The sequence below is a fragment of the Stenella coeruleoalba genome (assembly GCF_951394435.1).
Source record: "Stenella coeruleoalba genome assembly, chromosome: 10".
Taxonomy (NCBI): domain Eukaryota; kingdom Metazoa; phylum Chordata; class Mammalia; order Artiodactyla; family Delphinidae; genus Stenella; species Stenella coeruleoalba.
This window is the reverse complement of record NC_137156.1, coordinates 63268684-63288103: the sequence shown is the minus strand read 5'-3', so window position 1 is coordinate 63288103 and position 19420 is coordinate 63268684. Positions and strand designations below refer to the sequence as shown.

Genomic DNA, 19420 nt, shown 5'->3' with positions numbered 1-19420 from the left:
CCCTCACCTGTCACTTAGCCACTTCTAATTCTTTCAGCTGTGTTTTCTGGCAATTATTAAAAAATGTTTATACTCTTTGTTCGTTTGTCAATTTTGGAGATTATCTAGCACTGTATGTGCTAAGAAGTCATGCTTCTCAGCTCTCTCACACTCCCTACCCTCCTATCCTCCCTGAATAGTTACATCATTACTTTCAGTTAAGTAAGTAACATTACACCTTTACAACTGCATAAATGCAGTTCACCACAGGGCCAACGAGGGTATTAGCACTTCATTCCTTTTTCTGCTTTTCATTTTTCTTGTACCTGGGACTTACTTGGCTGTGAAGAATCTAATTTAATAATCGAACACACTCCCTACAAGAGCCTGTTTCAAAGAGCACAATTGATCAACAGCTTCTAGCTCTTCTGTCTTTGGAGCCACTGAGTGTTCACACAATCCATGCCCTCCTATAGGGAGCGGACCACAGCAGGCGTTTCCTCCTGACTTGAGACTCTCTAATGGACAAGCTTTGCTTGAGGCTTCCCGTCAGCCTGCTCGAGACTTTCTCAAGCTGCACTGCGGTCTGAGGCTCTTCCTACGCCATCCTCCTACCTCCGCCCTCTCCTTTCACAGGTGTCAGACCAGCATCACAGTCAAGGGCTCGCCCTGCCAACTCCTGCTCCCTCACCTCCTTATTCCCTAGAGGCACTTGCCCCCATAAATCTCTTGCCCATCGAATTCCATCTTGGTGTTTGCTTCTTGGAAGACCCAGACTGACACATGCTCAAGAATTCAGCAGGGCTTTCTTTACCTCTGAGTATTCTGAGGGTCGGTATATCTGAAGTAGTACCAAGCAGAATCAACAAAGGTATCCATCGTATCTGTCTCTCTCGTGGCTGCTCCCTTGCACCTAAGAAATAAATGAAGTTCATCGATTGGTTTCTTTTTAAATATTAATGCATTTTCCACCAGCTTTTGAGAAAGCTATGACAATCATTATGAATTTAAAATGTCATAAGAACAATGCTCCATCATGAAAAGATAATTCACAGTGTGGACTCTCTTTGTACTGCAGAGTACATGATGTTTTAAAGAAACTTACAAAATAAACATTTAAATCTTCAACAACTAAAAGCCCTATTCTGTACTTCTCTGAATTTAACATGGTAGAATATCTAACAGGAATCTTGTCTCTTTACTGCATTCACTTCTCTTTTAGGCATATCAAGATTGCCTTCAGCCTTATGAGGCAAATCAGTTTATGAAGAAAAGCTGAAAACCAAATGTAGTGAGATACTGTGCTGAAAAATGAACTTGGGGTTTTTTTCTATCTCTGTCTCTTGGGTAAGGGGAGCAGAAACCCACGAGAGGTGACCTTAGGAAGATAAATCACCTTGGGAGCCCAAAGGCAGAGGCGTGCTGGAGCCACCTCATACCAGCTTGTGAGGACTAACTGTTGGGATCGCTTCCCAACTCTGGGACAAATGATGCCAAGTTGGTGGTCTGAAATTAGCCCTTGGTGGAAGTACCTATACCACAGAAATGGGCTAACACTACAAATGAGAAGCTCCCCTCCAGAGAGCTATTTAGTACACACTTTCCAACACACCACTGCCTAAAGGAAGCTTCCTTATAGAAGGGTGAAGATAGCCCCACTGTTCAAGAAAGTGAATGAAGTGAGATGCCTGGTGTGTAAAGGGTTGAAAAGAAAAAGCAATCCTCATCCTAGGCATGCAGATGCCTGGGGAGGACTAAGGTTCCACAAACACCTAACTGCTGAACCAATTTTGAAACATGTTGGTAGGGTGATGGCCCTGTGGGACTGAAGCCAAAAGCCACAACTTCTGGGAAGCCAAGAGAGAGTACCCTGAGCCAAGCCTGGCCAAGGAGGGTGCTTGGCTTCCTTGAAGACCCCCCAGAGGCATGGAACAGCAGGGGATGGGGTGAGCCAGCTACCGACAGCTATTAGCAGGAACCCTTTGTGGCCGTGAGAAGCCACAGCAGGAGAACATGGCTCAGACTCCAGGCTCTCCCTTCTGAGGCATGAAGTGGGACCAACCACCTCTCCAAATGCTGCCCTTTTGGCAGTATGGGTCCTCGGGGGCTCTTGGAGAATTTGAGGAGGGGGATGAGGAACCCCAAGAGGAACTGATGAATCCTCTGCTAAGTTAGCATGCAAGGGCTTCAGTCTGTTTTTAATTTAAAAATAAAAGAAGGGGTGCCTTTATATGTTGCATCTGTGATATAGCTCATACTGGCTTTCCGAATATTATTGGAGGAAACAGCCACTCCCCATCTTCTGCTTATTAAATGGAAGTGGCTCAGCAGAGAGCACAGGAGCCCAGATCTGGCAGGGCTCTGGGCTCCCAGGGGCCTCCTCATTTCAGTCAGGGGGCCTCCCACTGGGAAGAGTGGTGGTCCCTGGGGTAGGAGCTTATCGGAGAGAGCCCCAAGGGAACCCTAGTCCTGTTTCCTACAGTGCATCTCTAAATGAAAGCCAGGGGACTTCCCTGGTGGTGCAGTGCTTAAGAAACCGCCCGCCAAAGCAGGGAACATGGGTTTGAGCCCTGGTTCGGGAGTATCCCACATGCCGCGGAGGAACTAAGCCCATGCGCCGCAACTACTGAGCCTGAGCTCTAGAGCCTGTGAGCCACAACTACTGAAGTCCACACGCCTAGAGCCCATACTCCGCAATAGGAGAAGCCACCGCAATGACAAGCCTGTGCACCACAACGAAGAGTAGCCTCCACGCACTGCAACTAGAGAAAGCCCGCATGCAACAACAAAGACCCAACGCGCCGCCCGCAAAAAATAATAAAATAATTTAAAAATTAAATAAATAAAATCCAGGTCTTTTTATTTGGAAGGCAATCAACCAGAACACATACTATTTTGGGAAATAATTAGAAGGTAACTGTTACTTCTTCTTCCTCACCATTAGGGCACCCACACAAGTTAGGAAGAAAATGTAGGATTCAACTGATAATAGGACTAATATCTGACTAAAACTTGCCATGCTGATTTTCTTTTTAAAGGTCATGTTGGACTTGAAGACAACCAACATGTTTTCTTGCTGACACTAAAAGCTGGATTACATGGAAGAAGCTACTTGGTAAGTGGGATGGACAGATGATGGTAATGGTGACAACGTTATTACCATTATTAGCTCCAAGAGTAAAAATACTAACACTGGGTGGCAGACACTAAGCCAAATGCTTCATGGGCATTATCTCATTTAGTCCCTAGTAACCCTGGGGATTATGAGGTAGACACTACTCACGTCCCCATTTTGCAGTTGAGTAACTAGAGTTCCGCGAGGTTAAGAAATCTGCTCAAGGTCTTAGAGCTCAAGGGGAAGGAATCCACCTTTGCTGGACTCATGCCTGTGGTCCTTACCACCATGCTGTCCCGCTTGGCCACACGGGCTCAGTGGCTCTCAGCCCTGCGTGCTCATTAGAATCATCAGGGAGACTTGACCAAGACCAAGCCCTGGGCTCTGCCCTCCAGGAATCTGCAGCCAAGGTAGGAAAACTTATCCCCACCACCAAGGCCCTTGGCTGCCACAACTGGCAGGCTGAAGGCTGCTGATGTCTCCGGCAGGGAAACCCTTTGTCACTGCTTATCAACAAAGAGGGTGATACCCTAAAATGGCCCAGAGCTTCCTATGTTCCTGACTGCAAACCCCATCTCAAACCTCAGAACCGCCTGGGTGAGGACCTGGGCGGACTGTTGGCAGGCCCGGGCAGGATGGCACTAATATTTCCAGTTACAGAGTGTCTGCTAGGTGTCACTCTGCAGTGTTACATGCATTAATTCTCGTCTTCTGAAATCCCTTCGAGGGGGTTATTTTAGCTCCCGATAAGGGAATCACAGCTCAGAGAGGTTAAGTGACTTTCCCAAGACCACACAGCTAGGGAAGAGGCAGGGCCAGGACTTGAAGCCATTACTGTCCGACTCCCCATTCTGAGCCATGCACTTGCACTACATGGTTACCTAATTACTGACCTAGAGATGCTAAGAAGAGGACTAAGTTGTTTTAAAACAACCCCATCATGATCTATAAGGCAGAGAAAAATGGCTTTTCCATAGAAGGAAGAAGGGAAATATTACAGCTTGGTATCTGTTATTTGTTTAATCAGCTGGAATGCTATCATAAAAATCACATGTGAGACATGCCAGTGAATTAACAGGAAAACATAATCCTACTGTCAAAATGAGAAGAAATGAGATATGGTATGTTTCAGTATATTAAAGAATGAGACCCCCTGAGCATACTTGTCCTCGTAGCTACTACTACTCTGCTACTTGCGATAAAATCCCCACTGTTATCACAGTCACTATGTGGGAAAACGTTAGGCATTTTCTCTCATCTCTGAGAAGCTCTTTGGAATATAAAATGGAGGAAAGTGGTCTCTTCCAAAGCTATCATGAAAATGTGTAGCTTTTCCATCAGTTGGATCAGCTGTTTCTGGGAAAGATATGAATTGACATTGCTGCTTCTACCGGCTCAGAAGAGAGGACGGGGCGCTCATCACAGGGGCTGGGCCCCAGATTCCAGCCCCTTCTCTCAAAGATAGCAAAAGACCTAAGACCTATGTTATTCTTTCCAGCCAAGTGGAAGTCTGGGACCAGACATGGTCACAGCTGGGGAACGTGGTTTCTTACCTAGGGCAGGAGCAATTCACCCACTCCGAAGCTGAGGCCAGTGGGGAGCCTCCCTTGCCAGTGAAAGAGGTGATGCTGGGCAAGGTCACAGGCAAGTCCTCCAGAGGCACGGGCACAGGACCGCAGGCCGGGCAGTGGACCATGGGGATGGGCGTGCCCCAGTACCGCTGCCGAGAGATCAGCCAGTCCTTCAATTTATCACTTGTCACCTCTCCGCCCACTCTCTTCCTCCGGGCTTTCTGAGTCAGGGCTAGAAATGCATCCGGCCGGTTCATACCTGTGAACTGAGAGGGGAAGGAGAGAGATCACGTTCCTCCCTTGGTAAGAATGAGCTGCCACCCTGATGCCACCACCCTGGATTGCCATTTTTTGTGTGGTCTGTGCAGGGCCACATTGTGACTCTCTGTTGCCTTTGTGGGCACCTTCCTCCTTACAGTATTAAAACTTATATTTTATGACAGTGGTGAATAAAGATGAATATAATTTTTGACCTTAAGAGTTCACTTTTTTCTTCTGATGTTAAAGAAATTAACACTTTTTGGGGGGCCCCTGAGAGTACTGTGGGCTCTGGTTTGGGGCTCTCCTTATCACCAGAGCCCTGTGGCACCTACAGAGAGAGGCAAATATCAGCATTCGGCTGCCAGTGAAAAACTGCACATTTATTTTAATGACTGCTCCCCTCTTGAGACAGGGGTGGCCAGAAAAGAAAAGTTCCATATTATCCTAGAGCCGAAGGAATTCGGGCAAGCAGGGGAACAAACTGAGGCCTCAGCTTGAAGGACCACCCCTTTTGTATTTAAATGCTCCCATGTGAGAGACAGCAGGGCAGGACACTCATAGCAGAAAAGAGGAATTCTCTGTTCACCGGACACTTTTTTTTTTGCGGTACGCGGGCCTCTCACTGCTGTGGCCTCTCCCGTTGTGGAGCACAGGCTCCGGACGCGCAGGCTCAGCAGCCATGGCTCACGGGCCCAGTCGCTCCACAGCATGTGGGATCTTCCCGGACCGGGGCACGAACCCATGTCCCCTGCATCGGCAGGCGGACTCTCAACCACTGCGCTACCAGGGAAGCCCCACCGGACACTTTTGAGAGAACCAAACTAATGATAAGAATCGGGCCAGCATGGCTTGCCAACAAGGGGATCGTGGGAACCTTGGAATTGGTTCAGTGCAGGTGTACCACAAACCTACTAGGTGCCAGGCTTGTGCTAGGCGTTGGGAGCACAAAGATAAATCTGATCTGCCCCTAACCTCAATGAGGTTACAGCCACGGGGCATAAAGAATAGGAAAGTACAGCTATGTTTATCAAAAGCAGCCTTCTCCATTAAGCGTCTGAAATGTCCTGAAGACCGAGCTCTCTACCAAGGAACCACTTACACTCTGGGAGAGCACTTTCTTTGTCCTACACTCCCACTATCATGTAATTATGGTGCAGGTGATCACAAGCTCTCTTGAAAGTCTATCTTCTCAATGCATTACTGTTTTCACATCCCAGAAGCTCATGGAGGCTTTCACCATCCATTCTCCTTCCATCCATTGAAAGAATTCCTCCAGTCTAGATATTCAGTCTAGGGCCACCAGAGGATTCAACAGACCACCTGAAGCTATTTGAAAGAAGCCAGGGAGCGTAATTAATGCTCAGTCCTATACTAAGGAGGGGGCATTTTTCTGGCTAATTCATAAGACTAATTTTGGCCATGACTGTCCTCTTTCTCACCCTGCAGAGGGTTATCCGGGTCTCCTTTCTGGCACCTTGGCTTGGCTCTGCTCTACATCTAAGAAACCTGCTCACACACAGTCTTAAGAAGGGTTTAAGGTTCAGTATCTTAAAACATAACTCATGTCTGGGGATATAATTTATGAAGTGAAGGCACAAACATGAGGTCAGAAAACATTGCCACTCCTTACACAGGAAAAAAAACCTGGCTATTCCCTTATTTTTTATATACATGATATCCTATAGCCAGGTAGTCCCAAACCTGAAAAACCTGAATCTTCAGGTCTAATGGAATCAGGATCACCCAGGTGGGGCCAGTAAGCATCTCCCAGGTGATTCTGAGACATGGCCGGGTTGCAATCACTGTGTTAAGCCAGGAGTTCCCAGGCCCTACTGCACATTAGAATCACCGGGGGAGCACTGAATTCTCCTGATGTCCGATCCATGTCCTCTCCACTCCCTCAACCATTAAATCAGAATATCTGGGGTGGGACTCAAGCATCAGTATTTTTCAAAACGTTCCAGGTGTTCTCAAAGGGCAGCCAAGTTTATGAAAGAGTGCTCTAAACCAGAACTCTCAAACTTTAATGTGCACACAAATCACATGGGGTTCTCACTAGACCAGGTGGGGTCTGAGAGTCTACACTTCTAACAAGTGATGCCAACGCTGCTGGTCCAGGGACCAGACTTTGGGTGGCAAAGTTCTAACCCAGGGATTCTCAAAATGTGGTCCCTGGATCAGCAGCAGTAGTGGCATCACCTGGAAACTTGTTAGAAATGCAAATTCTTCAGTTGCATCAGGGACTGTGAAGCAGAATCTCCAGATGGGGGCCAGGGAATCTGTGTTCTAACAAGGCCACCAGGTGATACTGGTGTGTGCTCAAGTTTGAGAATCACTGTCTGAGCCATTTCCCACTTCCCCCTTCCCCACCTCACCCTACCTCTCCCATCATAATTTCTGGCCTAGGTCGGTATCAAGGCTGAGCTCAAATCCTGTCAGACTTACCACCTAGCAAGAGACAACCTTGACCAAATAAACATGACTCAAAACTTCTCTGCTGATTTCTAAAAATGAGTCAAACTTTAGGTGGGAATAAGTCAGTAATCTGGGGAGAACAGAGATCTCTTAAAAGGAACAGCCAATTTTGGTCACCTGTCCCAAGGAATCAGTTTCCCTGGAAGAGGTCATTTTTCTTAAGCAGAAGATTCACAAAATAAAGTTTAGTTCCTTCGATAACCACACTATCCTAGGATCAGGTTCAACTTGGAGCTGATAAGCTTTTAGATCTTGAAAAAGAATATTATTTTGTTTTCATAGATTAAGAAACGAGGCTGCAAGACTGTTAGTGTGGGTATGAATGAAATGATAGGTTGTAACTTGCACCCAAAGGAAAATGTGTCATCAAGCTCATGTCAAGGCCCTGAGTTTATAAGTAAGTTCTTCGGCCACCTCCACGGGCACCGACCTCCGCAGAGCTGCTCAGTCTCTCCGTGCCATCTGGCATGGTTTCAATGACTTCAGAGTACGACAGGCCCAGGGTTTGGGCTAAGACAGTGTCCTCTAAGCTGGTGCTGGGAATTCCTGTTTAGGGGAAGAAACACAAAACGTCTCCTTTGCAAATGGCCAAATCACAAAATAATTGACAGCACTGACACTCAGCGTTAGCTTCTCAAGGGAGACTCTAAAAGATTTTAGTCACAGAAATTATAAAACCACATCATATTCATTGGGAAAATGGAGAACAGTCTTGGAGAAACTCACTACCCTAACACAATAGTTTACCATATTGGCACTACTTCCCGTAAGTCTTTTTCCATTGCTTAGTTTCTTTTAAAAAATAGTTGTAATTCTAAAATATACAATTTTGGGTGCTTCTGTCACTTAAATAGTAAATCACAAGCATCTGGGGAAGTGTCTCTTTTGAGTGACACAGGGCAGTGGAGTTCTCTTGAGAAGCAGGGCTGACTCCTCCAGCAGCTCCTAGTGCCCCAGAAAAATCCGCTTGATCAGTAAGTGGAAAGCTGGCCAATGTGTTTCTTCAAACTATGCTTTGTTCCCAGAGGCAACAGTACATTCTGAACAGACATTTCTTCTTCAACCCACATATGCCCTTGAGGAGATGGAGTTGAATGTAAGTAAATCACTCATCCAGAGGGCCAAGGCATGCTGTTTCATCTTCAGCTAATTAATACAAACAGGCTTTTTAGTTGTTGGTTCTGTAGGTCAGGGTTTCTCAACCTGGGTCCTACTGACATTCTGAACTTTGCTGGGGGGCCTGTTCTGTGTGCTGTAGGATGTTGAAGAGCATCCCTGGTCTCTACAGTAGAAATGTTTCTAAAATTGCCAAATGTTGCCTGCTGCAAATCACCCCTGGTTGAGAACTGCTGTAGGGTCAACTGTCAAGACTGCTGACATCCTTGTGGACACTACACATCACGCAGCAACTGAGAGAGATAAAACTAAGGGTAATACACAAAATGCTTACGTCAGATGTCCATGAACAACCTCTCTGGAATGCTGCCCTAAAAGGGTGATTTAATGTTTGGGACACACATTCTAAAGTTCCTTGGTAAGATGGAAAACTCCATGGTATGATGGAAAGTTCTGCAGTGTTCCAGCTGAGATTATGGATGAAAAGCATCTAATGAAGCAAATAAACTCTCAGAGTGGACTTGAAGGATACTGAAGGGTGAGGACAAATGGCAAGCAATAAAGGTTGCTGAAAAGTGTTCATGGTCAAGAAGGGAAAAAAGTCATTTACTGCATTCCAAAAGTTTGTGGTCTGTAGTAACTAGGAGCAATCTTCGAATGGAGACATTGTAACCACAGAATTTATTTGATCACATAAAGACCACTCTGGACCACTGTGTTGGTCATGTGGGCCTCAGTAGAATGTGAACTATTTGTATCATGCAGGTGAGATGGTGAAAACACCACTTTAACTCTTGTTTACTTTTGTTTCTGTTCTTCTTGGAAGGCCAAGAGCCAATAATTCACAAAACATTAATTACAGAAGTGTGGGAAATCAAGACAACAGGAAAAATGATTTTCCATGCATACCCAAGAAAATCAGATTTTCCTTTTTCTTTTTCCCTTATCCTTCAGAACTCTCAATATTCTGTTAGTACTTTGACTCAAAATACCAAAAGGGGAGACTTCCCTGGTGGTCCAGTGGGTAGGACTCCGCGATCCCACTGCAGGGGGCCCAGGTTCGATCCCTGGTGGGGAACTAGGTCCTGCATGCATGCTGAAACTAAGAGTTTGCAGGCCACAACTAAGAGTCTGCATGCGGCAACTAAGAAGTCTGCATGACGCAATTAAAAGATCCCTCATGATGCAACTAAGACCCAGCACAGCCAAAATAAATAAATTAATATTTTAAAACAACAACAACAACAAAAAAAGGGGAAAAAGCCACATCAACAAGAGCTTCCTTTATTGTTTATCTTGGCTGGTTATATTAATGAATTTTACTAATTATAAAATGCATTAAAGTAATAGAAGGAATTATTTCCTTTAAGGAACATACTTTCTAGGTTTAAATTGTCAGAGGAGAATGACTTGGGTGGCTTAATATCTGTTTTCTGTGTTGATGTTTCTTCAAATCAGTTTGCCAAAGAAGGATCTGAGAATTGTGAGCAAAACCATGATTTCAATAAGCAATGCTATTTCTTCTGTGTGCTAGGAGATACAGAGTGTGGAAATAACTTCCTCCGCAGGTTCTGGCACATTGGAGACTGCCTGGAATCTACAGCAGGAAAGCTGTAGAGATTGCTCGGGTCTACCCTGAGGGCAGGTCTTGGATGGGGTATGATTAGGTCTCACACCTCGGTTCAATGCCAGACTTCCTGTTCAGTGATGATAGGTTAGAACTCTTAGGAATGAGTAAGGCCGCCAAGGAAATCCAATTTACAGCTCTAAATATGACTTCGATTTTACTGCTATTTCACGATCCCTTTCTTGCATAGCTGAAGTTCACCTCCTCCACAAAGCCTTCACCAAAAACCCAGCCCACATCGATCATGTGTGCTTTGAACGCCCATCTCAGCAGTTGCTGTTGGTTCTATGAATTCTGAAATTGGATTTTCATCTGAGTTGTATGGTTCCCCACATTGTATAGGCAAGTCTCACCAACTAGCTCTACTGGCAAAATCCATGGGCCAGACATTTTTCATTATTCTCAGTAGCAACTAGCAAGATGCAATATACTTGATATGTTTTCAAAATATGATGCTTAACTAAGAGATGATGAAATGAAGGGACATTCATTTTTACAAAGAGGCAAAACAGATCATGGAATATATAGTCAGCTCTTCCAGGCTAGGATTTTGATCTTAAACCTGCTAAGTACACTATCCTGATTACATTTTAATGGCTACTTACCTATTTTTGCATCCAGAGAGCCCTCAAAGTCAGCTTTGGCCAAGATGACAACAGGGACTTCCTGCTGGGTGAGCATGTTCACAGCTGTCACGGGCGTGAGGCAATCTGAAAATGAGAGCAAACAACTGTGGACACCAATCTGCTGGGACTCTAACACCATCTGAATCTCAGAGGAGACAAGTGAGAAAAATAAGCTTTAGAATTTCTGTGTTTTTGTGCTAATTATTATAGAATTTGTTCTTTGAAGGTATTAACAGATAATTCACACTAGTGGAGAATCAAAAGATTAAACAAAAAAATGAAAATATTCATTCGCACTCCTAACCAAAGACATGAAAATGGCATTTTTACTTTCCAGATGGTGGAGTAAAGATGATCCCACCACCCACTTTTCCTTTTGAAAAGTACCTCAAGTATACAGAAGAATGAGAAGCACAACAATCTATCTATGGTGAAACTAAAAGATATCTGAAATTTTAAACTATAACACAGATGGAAGTGGATAGGAAAGGAGAAAATGACTGAACAGAGAGGAGATTTCCACACATTCAAGGACAAAACAGTTCCTTCCCATGTACCATTTCTAAGGAGATACCAGAGGTTGTGATCCAGCAAAAGGAAGGGGTAAATCAAGAAAGAGACAGACATGGGATCTAGGAAACAGAGGATCCAACAAAGAAAAGAGGGTAGGGACATTTGCAGAGCAGAGACAGAGAGAAGTCCCAGGATGACAGATATGCAGAAGCCTGGAGGATGACCAGGTCAGATTTAAGCAGGACAGAGAGCCCCAGGAAGCATCTTCAGGAAAAAAAGGGGATGGATAGATTATCTGACAGGGTGGAATATGTAGAAAACTTGAGAGGAGTTTTAAAGAGCTTCTGGGAGGATGTGGGAAGACAGTCAGAAATTCAAAGAACACAAAGCAAATTAAAAAAATGAGGACACCATGAACTTCAGGAAAAACAGAAAGTTATATAAAAAGGAAAATGTAATCATAGTATATTTGGCTCAGGTGACCAATATTTATGTGGTCATAATAAAACACTTAATTTGGAATTATCCAAACAGTGTGTCATCTTAAATGAAGCTTATTACAACTACTGCAGCAGTGAGATAAATCATACATACATGAATCTTCACTGAATATATGTAGGACTGGAAGCATGAAGACCCCAATAAAGTCCCAAAGGAAGAAGGGATGAGAGGTGGTAAACAATTAGTGAGTTCATTTGTACTTCTGCAACATAAGCAATTAACTACAGTTATAATTTATGAACTATTACTATTTACACCCGCTATGTTTTAAGACTTTATATAGATTTATCTAAAATATGTTCTACAAACCCCAAAGTTAAAATAAGCCTAGGGGACTTCTCTGGTGGTTCAGTGGTTAAGACTTCGCCTTCCAACACAGGGGGTGTGGGTTCAATCCCTGGATGGGGAGCTAAGATCCCACATGCCTCACAGCCAAAAAACCAAAACATAAAACAGAAGCAATATTGTAACAAATTCAATAAAGACTTTAAAAATGGTCCACATCAGAAAAACCTTAAAAAAAAAAAAAGCCTAGGAATTAGGATTTATTTTTCAGAGAGGTAAAGATAGGCTCTGTAAACATCTAAGCCAGCTCCGATCTTCCTTCACCTTGGGTGTCAGGAAGCACAGGACAGGGTTACGGTGGGGACAGAGTGAAAATGCAATGCAAATGGGTCTCTAGGGATGACGTTCAACCAGCACCCTGGTACCATGACTGGAAGGCACCTGCTGCTGGAGCTGCTGAAGTGCTGACACCCTCAAAGTGGACAGCCAGATTTCTGATTCCATATGGTCCCTTCTCAAAGAATAGGTATACATTTGCAAATTCTGCAATTATGGTATGTTATTAGGAGGATGGACAGTGAGGCGTGGTGGAGTGAGAATAAAAGTCACTAGGTAATGTCTAGAACTGGTGAATGGAGAGACAACAGTGTAGGCATATTATACAGACATGTGGCGGACTATACCAGAGAAACGGCGGTGGAACAGACTGCCAGTTGACACCATATCTGTCTCTCCTTCTGATTCAGCAATAGAATGTTTAGTTGGACACATGACTGCGTAGCTAATGGCAGCACTGCTCAGCTTCACTTGCACTGGGTATGGACATGGGGTTAAGTGTAGAAGCAACTTGCAGGTCAAGCTCTCAAAGGGAAGGAGCTGCCCTTCTTCCCCCACCACCTTCTTACTGCGACACAGATGAAGTGTAGAACAATCTGGAACACACAGATAAGGGCAACATCCTAGAGGGGCAGAGCAGGAAGACAGAAAGAGCCTCGGCCCCAACCACCCCACAAAGCAGACTTGTTATACCCACTCTACATGTCACGTGGGCAAGAAATAAACTTCTGTCCTTTTAGTCACTGTTTTTCTAGGACTCTGTCACAGCCATCGAACTTATATCCTAAGTAACAAATTCCCCCCAAAATTAAAAGTGGTTGGGTAAGGAGGCTACTGTCATTGCTGTTGTTAGTACCCTCTGAAATTTCACATAATATACATATATCACCTAGATTTTTAAAAACACAAATTAATTTTTATAAAGAGAGATGGAAATTAAAGTAATTTTGAAGTATTATTATTTTTCACCTGGTAAGTTAAGAAAAACTTTTAGAAGGGTACCATCACTGTTTGTGAAGTTGCACTGAAAGCCATATATCATTGAATACAGCACTCTAAACTGATATAGCCCTTTCAGAAACCAATTAAAGCAACTTGCAAACAGAACTAGAAAAGGGTTCATAAACTTTGACCAAAAAAAATCACACTCTTGGGGATGTTTCCTAAGGAAGTAATTCTATAGAGGCAAAGAGCTGTCTCCATAATAGCCCAAACATGAAAAAGGCCAAATGTTCAACATGATAGGGAAGATTTAGGATATTATGATACACTTGAGTTGACAGAATATTATGTATGGATTAAAAAAACAATTGGGAAGCCTGCCTAAAAACAAAGAAATATTTTCTGATATCACATTAAGTAAAAACCAAAAAATAAAGATAGAATCAGTCTGATTTTTAAGATAAGTGTGTGCGGGAACACGAATTTAAAAGATTTATGACACATACAAAAGAACAAAGTTGAACTCCTATCTTTGCTATATATAAAAATTATACTTAATTTGAAAATGGATTAAAGACCTAAATATAGGATCTAAAACCATAAAACTCTTAGAAGAAACATAGGTATAAATCTTTGTGATCTTTGATTAGGCAGTGGTTTCTTAGATATGACACCAAAATCAAAAACAAAAGAAAAAGTAGATAAATTGGACTTTAACAAAATTGAAAACTTCTGTGTTTCAAAGGACACCATCAAGGAAGTGAAAAGAAAACCCACAGAACTGGAGAACATTTTTGTAAATCATATATCTGATAAGAAACTTGTATCTAGCATAAAAAATTATTACAATAATAAAGACAACTAAATAAAAAATGGGCAGATGATCTGAACAGATGTTTCTCTAAAGAAGATATATAAATGGCCAATAAGCATGTGAAAAGATGCTCAATACCATTAGCCATCAGGTAAATGCAAATCAAAACCACAATGAGATAATGCTTCACACTCACCAGCATGACCATAAAAAAAAGACAGACAATAACAAGTATAGGCAAAGATGTGGAGAAACTGGAACCCCCATGTACTGCTGCTGGGAATGTAAAATAGAGCAGCTGTTTTAAAAAAGTCTCATTGTTCCTCAACCAGTTAAAAATAGAATTACCATAAGACCCAACAACTCTACTCCTAGATATTGGGTTGGCCCAAATCTGAACGAATGTTCATAGCAGCTAGCTGGAAAGTGGAAAGAAACAAAATGTCCATCAACTGATGAATGGATAAATAAAATCTGGTATATACAATGGAATATTCTGAAATAAAAAGGAATGAAGTACTGACTACAACATGGATGAACCTTGAAAACATTATACTATATGAAAGAAGCCAGTGACAAAAGAACAAATATCATATGAGTCCATTTATATGAAAGAAAGAAAGTAGATTAGTGGCTGCCTGGGGCTGGGGGAAATAGGAGGAATGGGGGTGACTGCTAGAGGGTATGGGATTTCTTTGGGGGATGATAAAAATGTCCTAAAATTGACAGTGGTGATGGTTGTAAAACTCTGTAGATATACTAAAAACCATTGAATTGCACATTTTAAATGGGTGAATTTTATGATATGTGAATTATATCTCAATAAAGTCATTACAAGAAAAATATGAAAAAAAAGTAGAGTACTTGCATTAAAGGGTTGAATTTTCCTCCATTTTCCCACATAAAAGGTCTATTATGACAGTTTTTCAATTAGAAAAAAGTTCTTGGCCAGGCCTAGCATTCTCCACATTTCTCATTAGTCATGTGCTGGTGACATGAAGCAGGAAGCCAAGGAGAAATCCCAAGTAACTGAAGCAGTTCATACAGGGGTTAAGTCATAGCTAAATGCTTTAGAAGATACAAAGGATTACTAACTTAATAGTTAGTAATTACAAAGGAAACATTCCAGTCAAGAAGCTGCCCTCTGCTCTCAGGGCCCCCACTGCAAAAAAGGCAGGTCTTTCACGCCCCATGGAAAAACAGACCAAAGTCTCTGTTCATAACTCAGCAAAGCAGTGCTGCTTGCAACTAGGTCCCAGGGATGCTCTGTGGAAACAGGGTCCTCTGGTCAAGTAAGCGTGAGGAGAGCTGCATGACGTCCCCTCGTAGACAGTCACAGTGCACGTTAGCACAGCGAAGGCACTAAAAAGTCCAGAAGCAAAGAAACCTATTTATTTTTGCTTTATTCCAGGTTACCTGAGCACGGAAGCTTTCCTCCACACAGTTAGCTATTAACATGTGCTGAAAGGATGCTAGTAGGAGCAGTTTGATTGAGAATAAACTATTATCCACAGGATTCTGTTCCTTACCCTTTGTCCCACCCCCATGCTGAATCAATGGAGATGGGGCAAGACAATAGGGAGCAATAAATTATTCAGTGCTCTGGGGCTTCTCTCTAATGTGTCAATAAAAATAGGGTTTCTAAATCACCCATTAGGGAGACCTCATTTACCCTTTTGGCAAAAAATACATTGTGTAGACCACTGGTGACTCAGAGCTGAAATGTGTGGTTCCAAAGCCCCAGGGTTTGCATATTTTAATATTAGGAATGTAAGAAAAGGCTCCAGGAAATGTCAGAACTGCTTCTAGAACTCTGATGATATTTCCCTATTGATGCTTTTTATGGTTTCTAGTTCCTATCAAGTCACAGCTTACATAACATGACTTAGATCAGAGGCGGTCAGCTGAGAAAAGGAGGCAATGCCAATGATTATGGAAATACACTCAATTTCAAGAACTGTATAGAGAAGGACCTTAATTTTTGCTCTCTTAAAGGAATCTGTGCCAATTATAGTATGCTGAGCAAAAACCGTACATTTAGTCAGTAGCATCAGCAACCCAGTTGGCCAGGCCAGAAATCAGGGAGTTGTCCCAGGAGCCTTCCAAATACTTCTCAGAGCTGTTCTCGCCCCTCCATTCTGATGGCCACTGTTCTAGGGTCTTCACCATCTCTCACCCTAACTAATGGGGTAAGCCAGCTCTCCTGCCTCTACTCTGCGACTCAAGCATCACCCTGTCCACATGTGTCACCCTCCTCCTCAGACCCCTCAGGGCTCCTTCTGTTCCCACCAAGCGCTCCACCCCACCTTGCCCGATAGCCTCATCACCTGCGCTGCAGAGAAAACTCAACTTACAAAGGTGAAATGACCATCCTTAAGTCATAGGATGGATCTGGGATCAGAACCTTGATCATCTTGTGCCAACTCAGGAGACAATAGGCAGAAATCAACTTAGCAACTGCAGGAACTCATGTTTGAGAATTTAAACTTGTGCAAGTGATATATTCAGTCACAACTATGTGCTGCCATGACTTGCAGCAGTTACTGCTCTAACATTAGTTATCCTCAAAACTGGACATTTGAGGGAAAACCAAGCTGCTTGCCTAATTTGAGCCACATGGCAATGGTAAATGACACTAGTGATAAGATGTTCAGGTTTAAAATGTGACCTCAAAGGCCAAAGGAGGCATAAATCCATATTCATATGGTAATTTTAATTCACTGGGAAAACTGCATTACACTCTAGCACTGTACTGGCTATAAATGACTGATTCTACATGTCAACATCCAGAGACTTGACATGCAAATTAATCTAGAGACTTTGAATAAATTGACATCTGCAAAAAGAATATTTCCATTCTGAAAATTAGAATCAGAAAATTTAGAGCCAAGTGTAGTGTTCCATTTGTAATTGTTTCAGAGATTACTAAAAAGAGGGGAGAACAAAGGAAATAACCAGGCCAAGTCAGATCTGCTGATATCCAAATGATCATGAAAACATTGCTCTCTGCATATGCTAAAATCATTTCTTAATTTCTTACATATGAAAATGTTTTGGATTTATATAGTGTCTTTCATGTCAGGAACTCCATCTCTTGTAACTTATTGGCTAGTTAATCCTCTATTGCTATTACTTCATTTTAATTTGTGTCCCCAAATTAACCATGGGAAAAAAATCTAAGGCCAGATGTTTATATTTTTCAGTTTTTCAATTTTAGATATTATTCAACCAACACAGCCCTCAAGGAATCTCAAAATGCTCATGAAAGTAAAAACAACAAGTTTTCCCTTTAAACTAAATAGTTGAAAACAATCCAATCTTTCTTTTGAATACGTGGAAAATAAAACTGAGAGAGATAGCTACTGGACTTTATAAGCACACACTGAAATCTTAAGAGTCTTTTCTCCATTTCAATATACAACAACAAAAGAGATGAAACCAAGTGATATCTGTCCTGTGCCAGTGAATTACATATGCATCTGGGTCTCCTCTGCTATGACCCTGCCTCCGCCCCCCAAAGACAGGACTGTGAACGGCCATCTATGCATCCCCAAGTGCTCAGTATGTAGCAGGCTCTCAGTAAGTATTAACTGATCTGAATATTGATGTTGTTAAGTAAACAATTAGAAGTCCTAAGCAGAGATAAGCTGGGATGACATTGTTTATCTTTCCAATGTGATCAGGAAATCTTTCATTCTGACTATTTTAAGAATAGCAATTAAAAAAAAACCTTTATGCCACCATTCAAAAAATTTTATTAATCAAATAATTCAAATAGACCTCCAATAATTCAGATGGTGTGCTTTTGGGTTGAAGTTTATAGTCTATGAAAAGTGAAGGAGGCTGAGATTTTTACAGAAATTTTACATTTCTCTGGAGACCTACTTCTAAATGACAGGTGAGTTCTTTTCGCCTGCCCAGGATCATATCCCCTTCCTCTGGGAAGAGCCTCTGAGTTTCAGAAAGCTACCCCTTCCTCACTGATGACAGTCTTGTTGGTCTATCAAGGAAGGTGCCTGGCCTTCCCTTGGCCAACAAAAAGGCCAGGGTCCCCAGTTATACCAAGTGAACACCCTTCTCTGCAACAGGAATCTCAAACCAAGTGTCCCAAGCACTGAGGGCGAGGTGAGAGCAGATTCACTCAGTCAGTGGTACGCAAGACACTATTAGTTCCTACTGCCCAACCCCCCATGGCTGTCTGGTCCAAGTCCTCTTCCAGACTGGTTCTTCCCCACGGCTTTCCAGTATGTTCCCCTCCTCCCCTGGGTTAGCCAGAGATGGATTCTGTTGCTTGCAACCCTGGAATACTGACTAATGCATAGGCACTTCCCAATCCTCACTGACCAACACCTGCTATGCCAATTCTAGGTCAGCTTGATCCACTCATTTAAGACCTGTATTGAGCAGGACTCGCTTGTCTGCTCAGATCACTGTGTGAATTCTTAAAGATACTAAAATTAAGTTATTGAAATGTTTCCTTTAATTGTCATTGGCTTCCTTCCTGTCCCTGCCAGTATAGTTTTATTTGATGATAAAATTATAAGTTAAGTACCAGATTCTACTCCTATCAGAAAAGAGCTTTAAATCTAGATTATATTTAAAGGGAAAGAGTTGAGCTTTCAAACAAAAACTTAAGAAGCGGACAAACTAGTAACTCAAAGTAACTTAACATTTTCAAAGTTCTTTTTGATCCTCATGTTTTAAAATCAAAACATGACAAGTTAGGCCAAGGAGAATAACAGATCACACAAGATGACAAATGTGAAAGAACCATGAACTCTGTGAAACATAAGGCATAATGCCCGTCTTAACCTTAACTTGCCAACTCACCTTTGCCAGGGATGAGAGCCTTCTGAAAGGCTTCCTTCAGAGAGCTGTGCCCATGTAAGAGTCTGTGGCTGGGAGAGATGGCCACGTGGGCGGTGCCGTAAATGGCCTCGGGGGTGGCCGTGTAGGCGCTCAGCTTTTCTCCTGTGACTTGCCCATCAACCTGGCAGGGGGGAAGCAGACTCATTTCCTCAGTCCTCCCTCTGGGCTGCTGTGCTCCCCAGCCATATCCCTTCCTCCCACCCCTCCCCAATCCCAGATAGTGGTGACAGCTTCTGACCATAGCCACAGGGATGTGGGGACCTGAGGTGGTCCCTGGCAGGGGCAGAAAGGGCAAGAGAGAAGAGGGTCACAGCTCCTCTTTCAGGAGGCCTCCGCAGTGCCAATAACCAGGCGTACTTGGGGGCCCCAAATCAAAGGGGGTCAAAGCAT

At 43.0% G+C, this 19420-nt stretch overlaps 1 protein-coding gene across 8 annotated transcripts in view; it reads right to left on the bottom strand.

Annotated features, from left to right (window-relative positions):
* Positions 1–19420, bottom strand: part of LARS2 (leucyl-tRNA synthetase 2, mitochondrial) — a 278070-nt gene that overhangs the window by 49305 nt on the left and 209345 nt on the right. For all 8 annotated transcript variants that reach the window (XM_079934198.1, XM_079934197.1, XM_079934196.1 and 5 more), the window contains 5 exons: positions 18992–19151; positions 10750–10854; positions 7832–7947; positions 4648–4931; positions 794–892 (listed from right to left, as the gene is read on the bottom strand). In XM_079934198.1, the coding sequence (XP_079790324.1) occupies positions 794–892; positions 4648–4931; positions 7832–7947; positions 10750–10854; positions 18992–19151 (764 nt within the window). The remainder of the gene's footprint in view (positions 1–793; positions 893–4647; positions 4932–7831; positions 7948–10749; positions 10855–18991; positions 19152–19420) is intronic.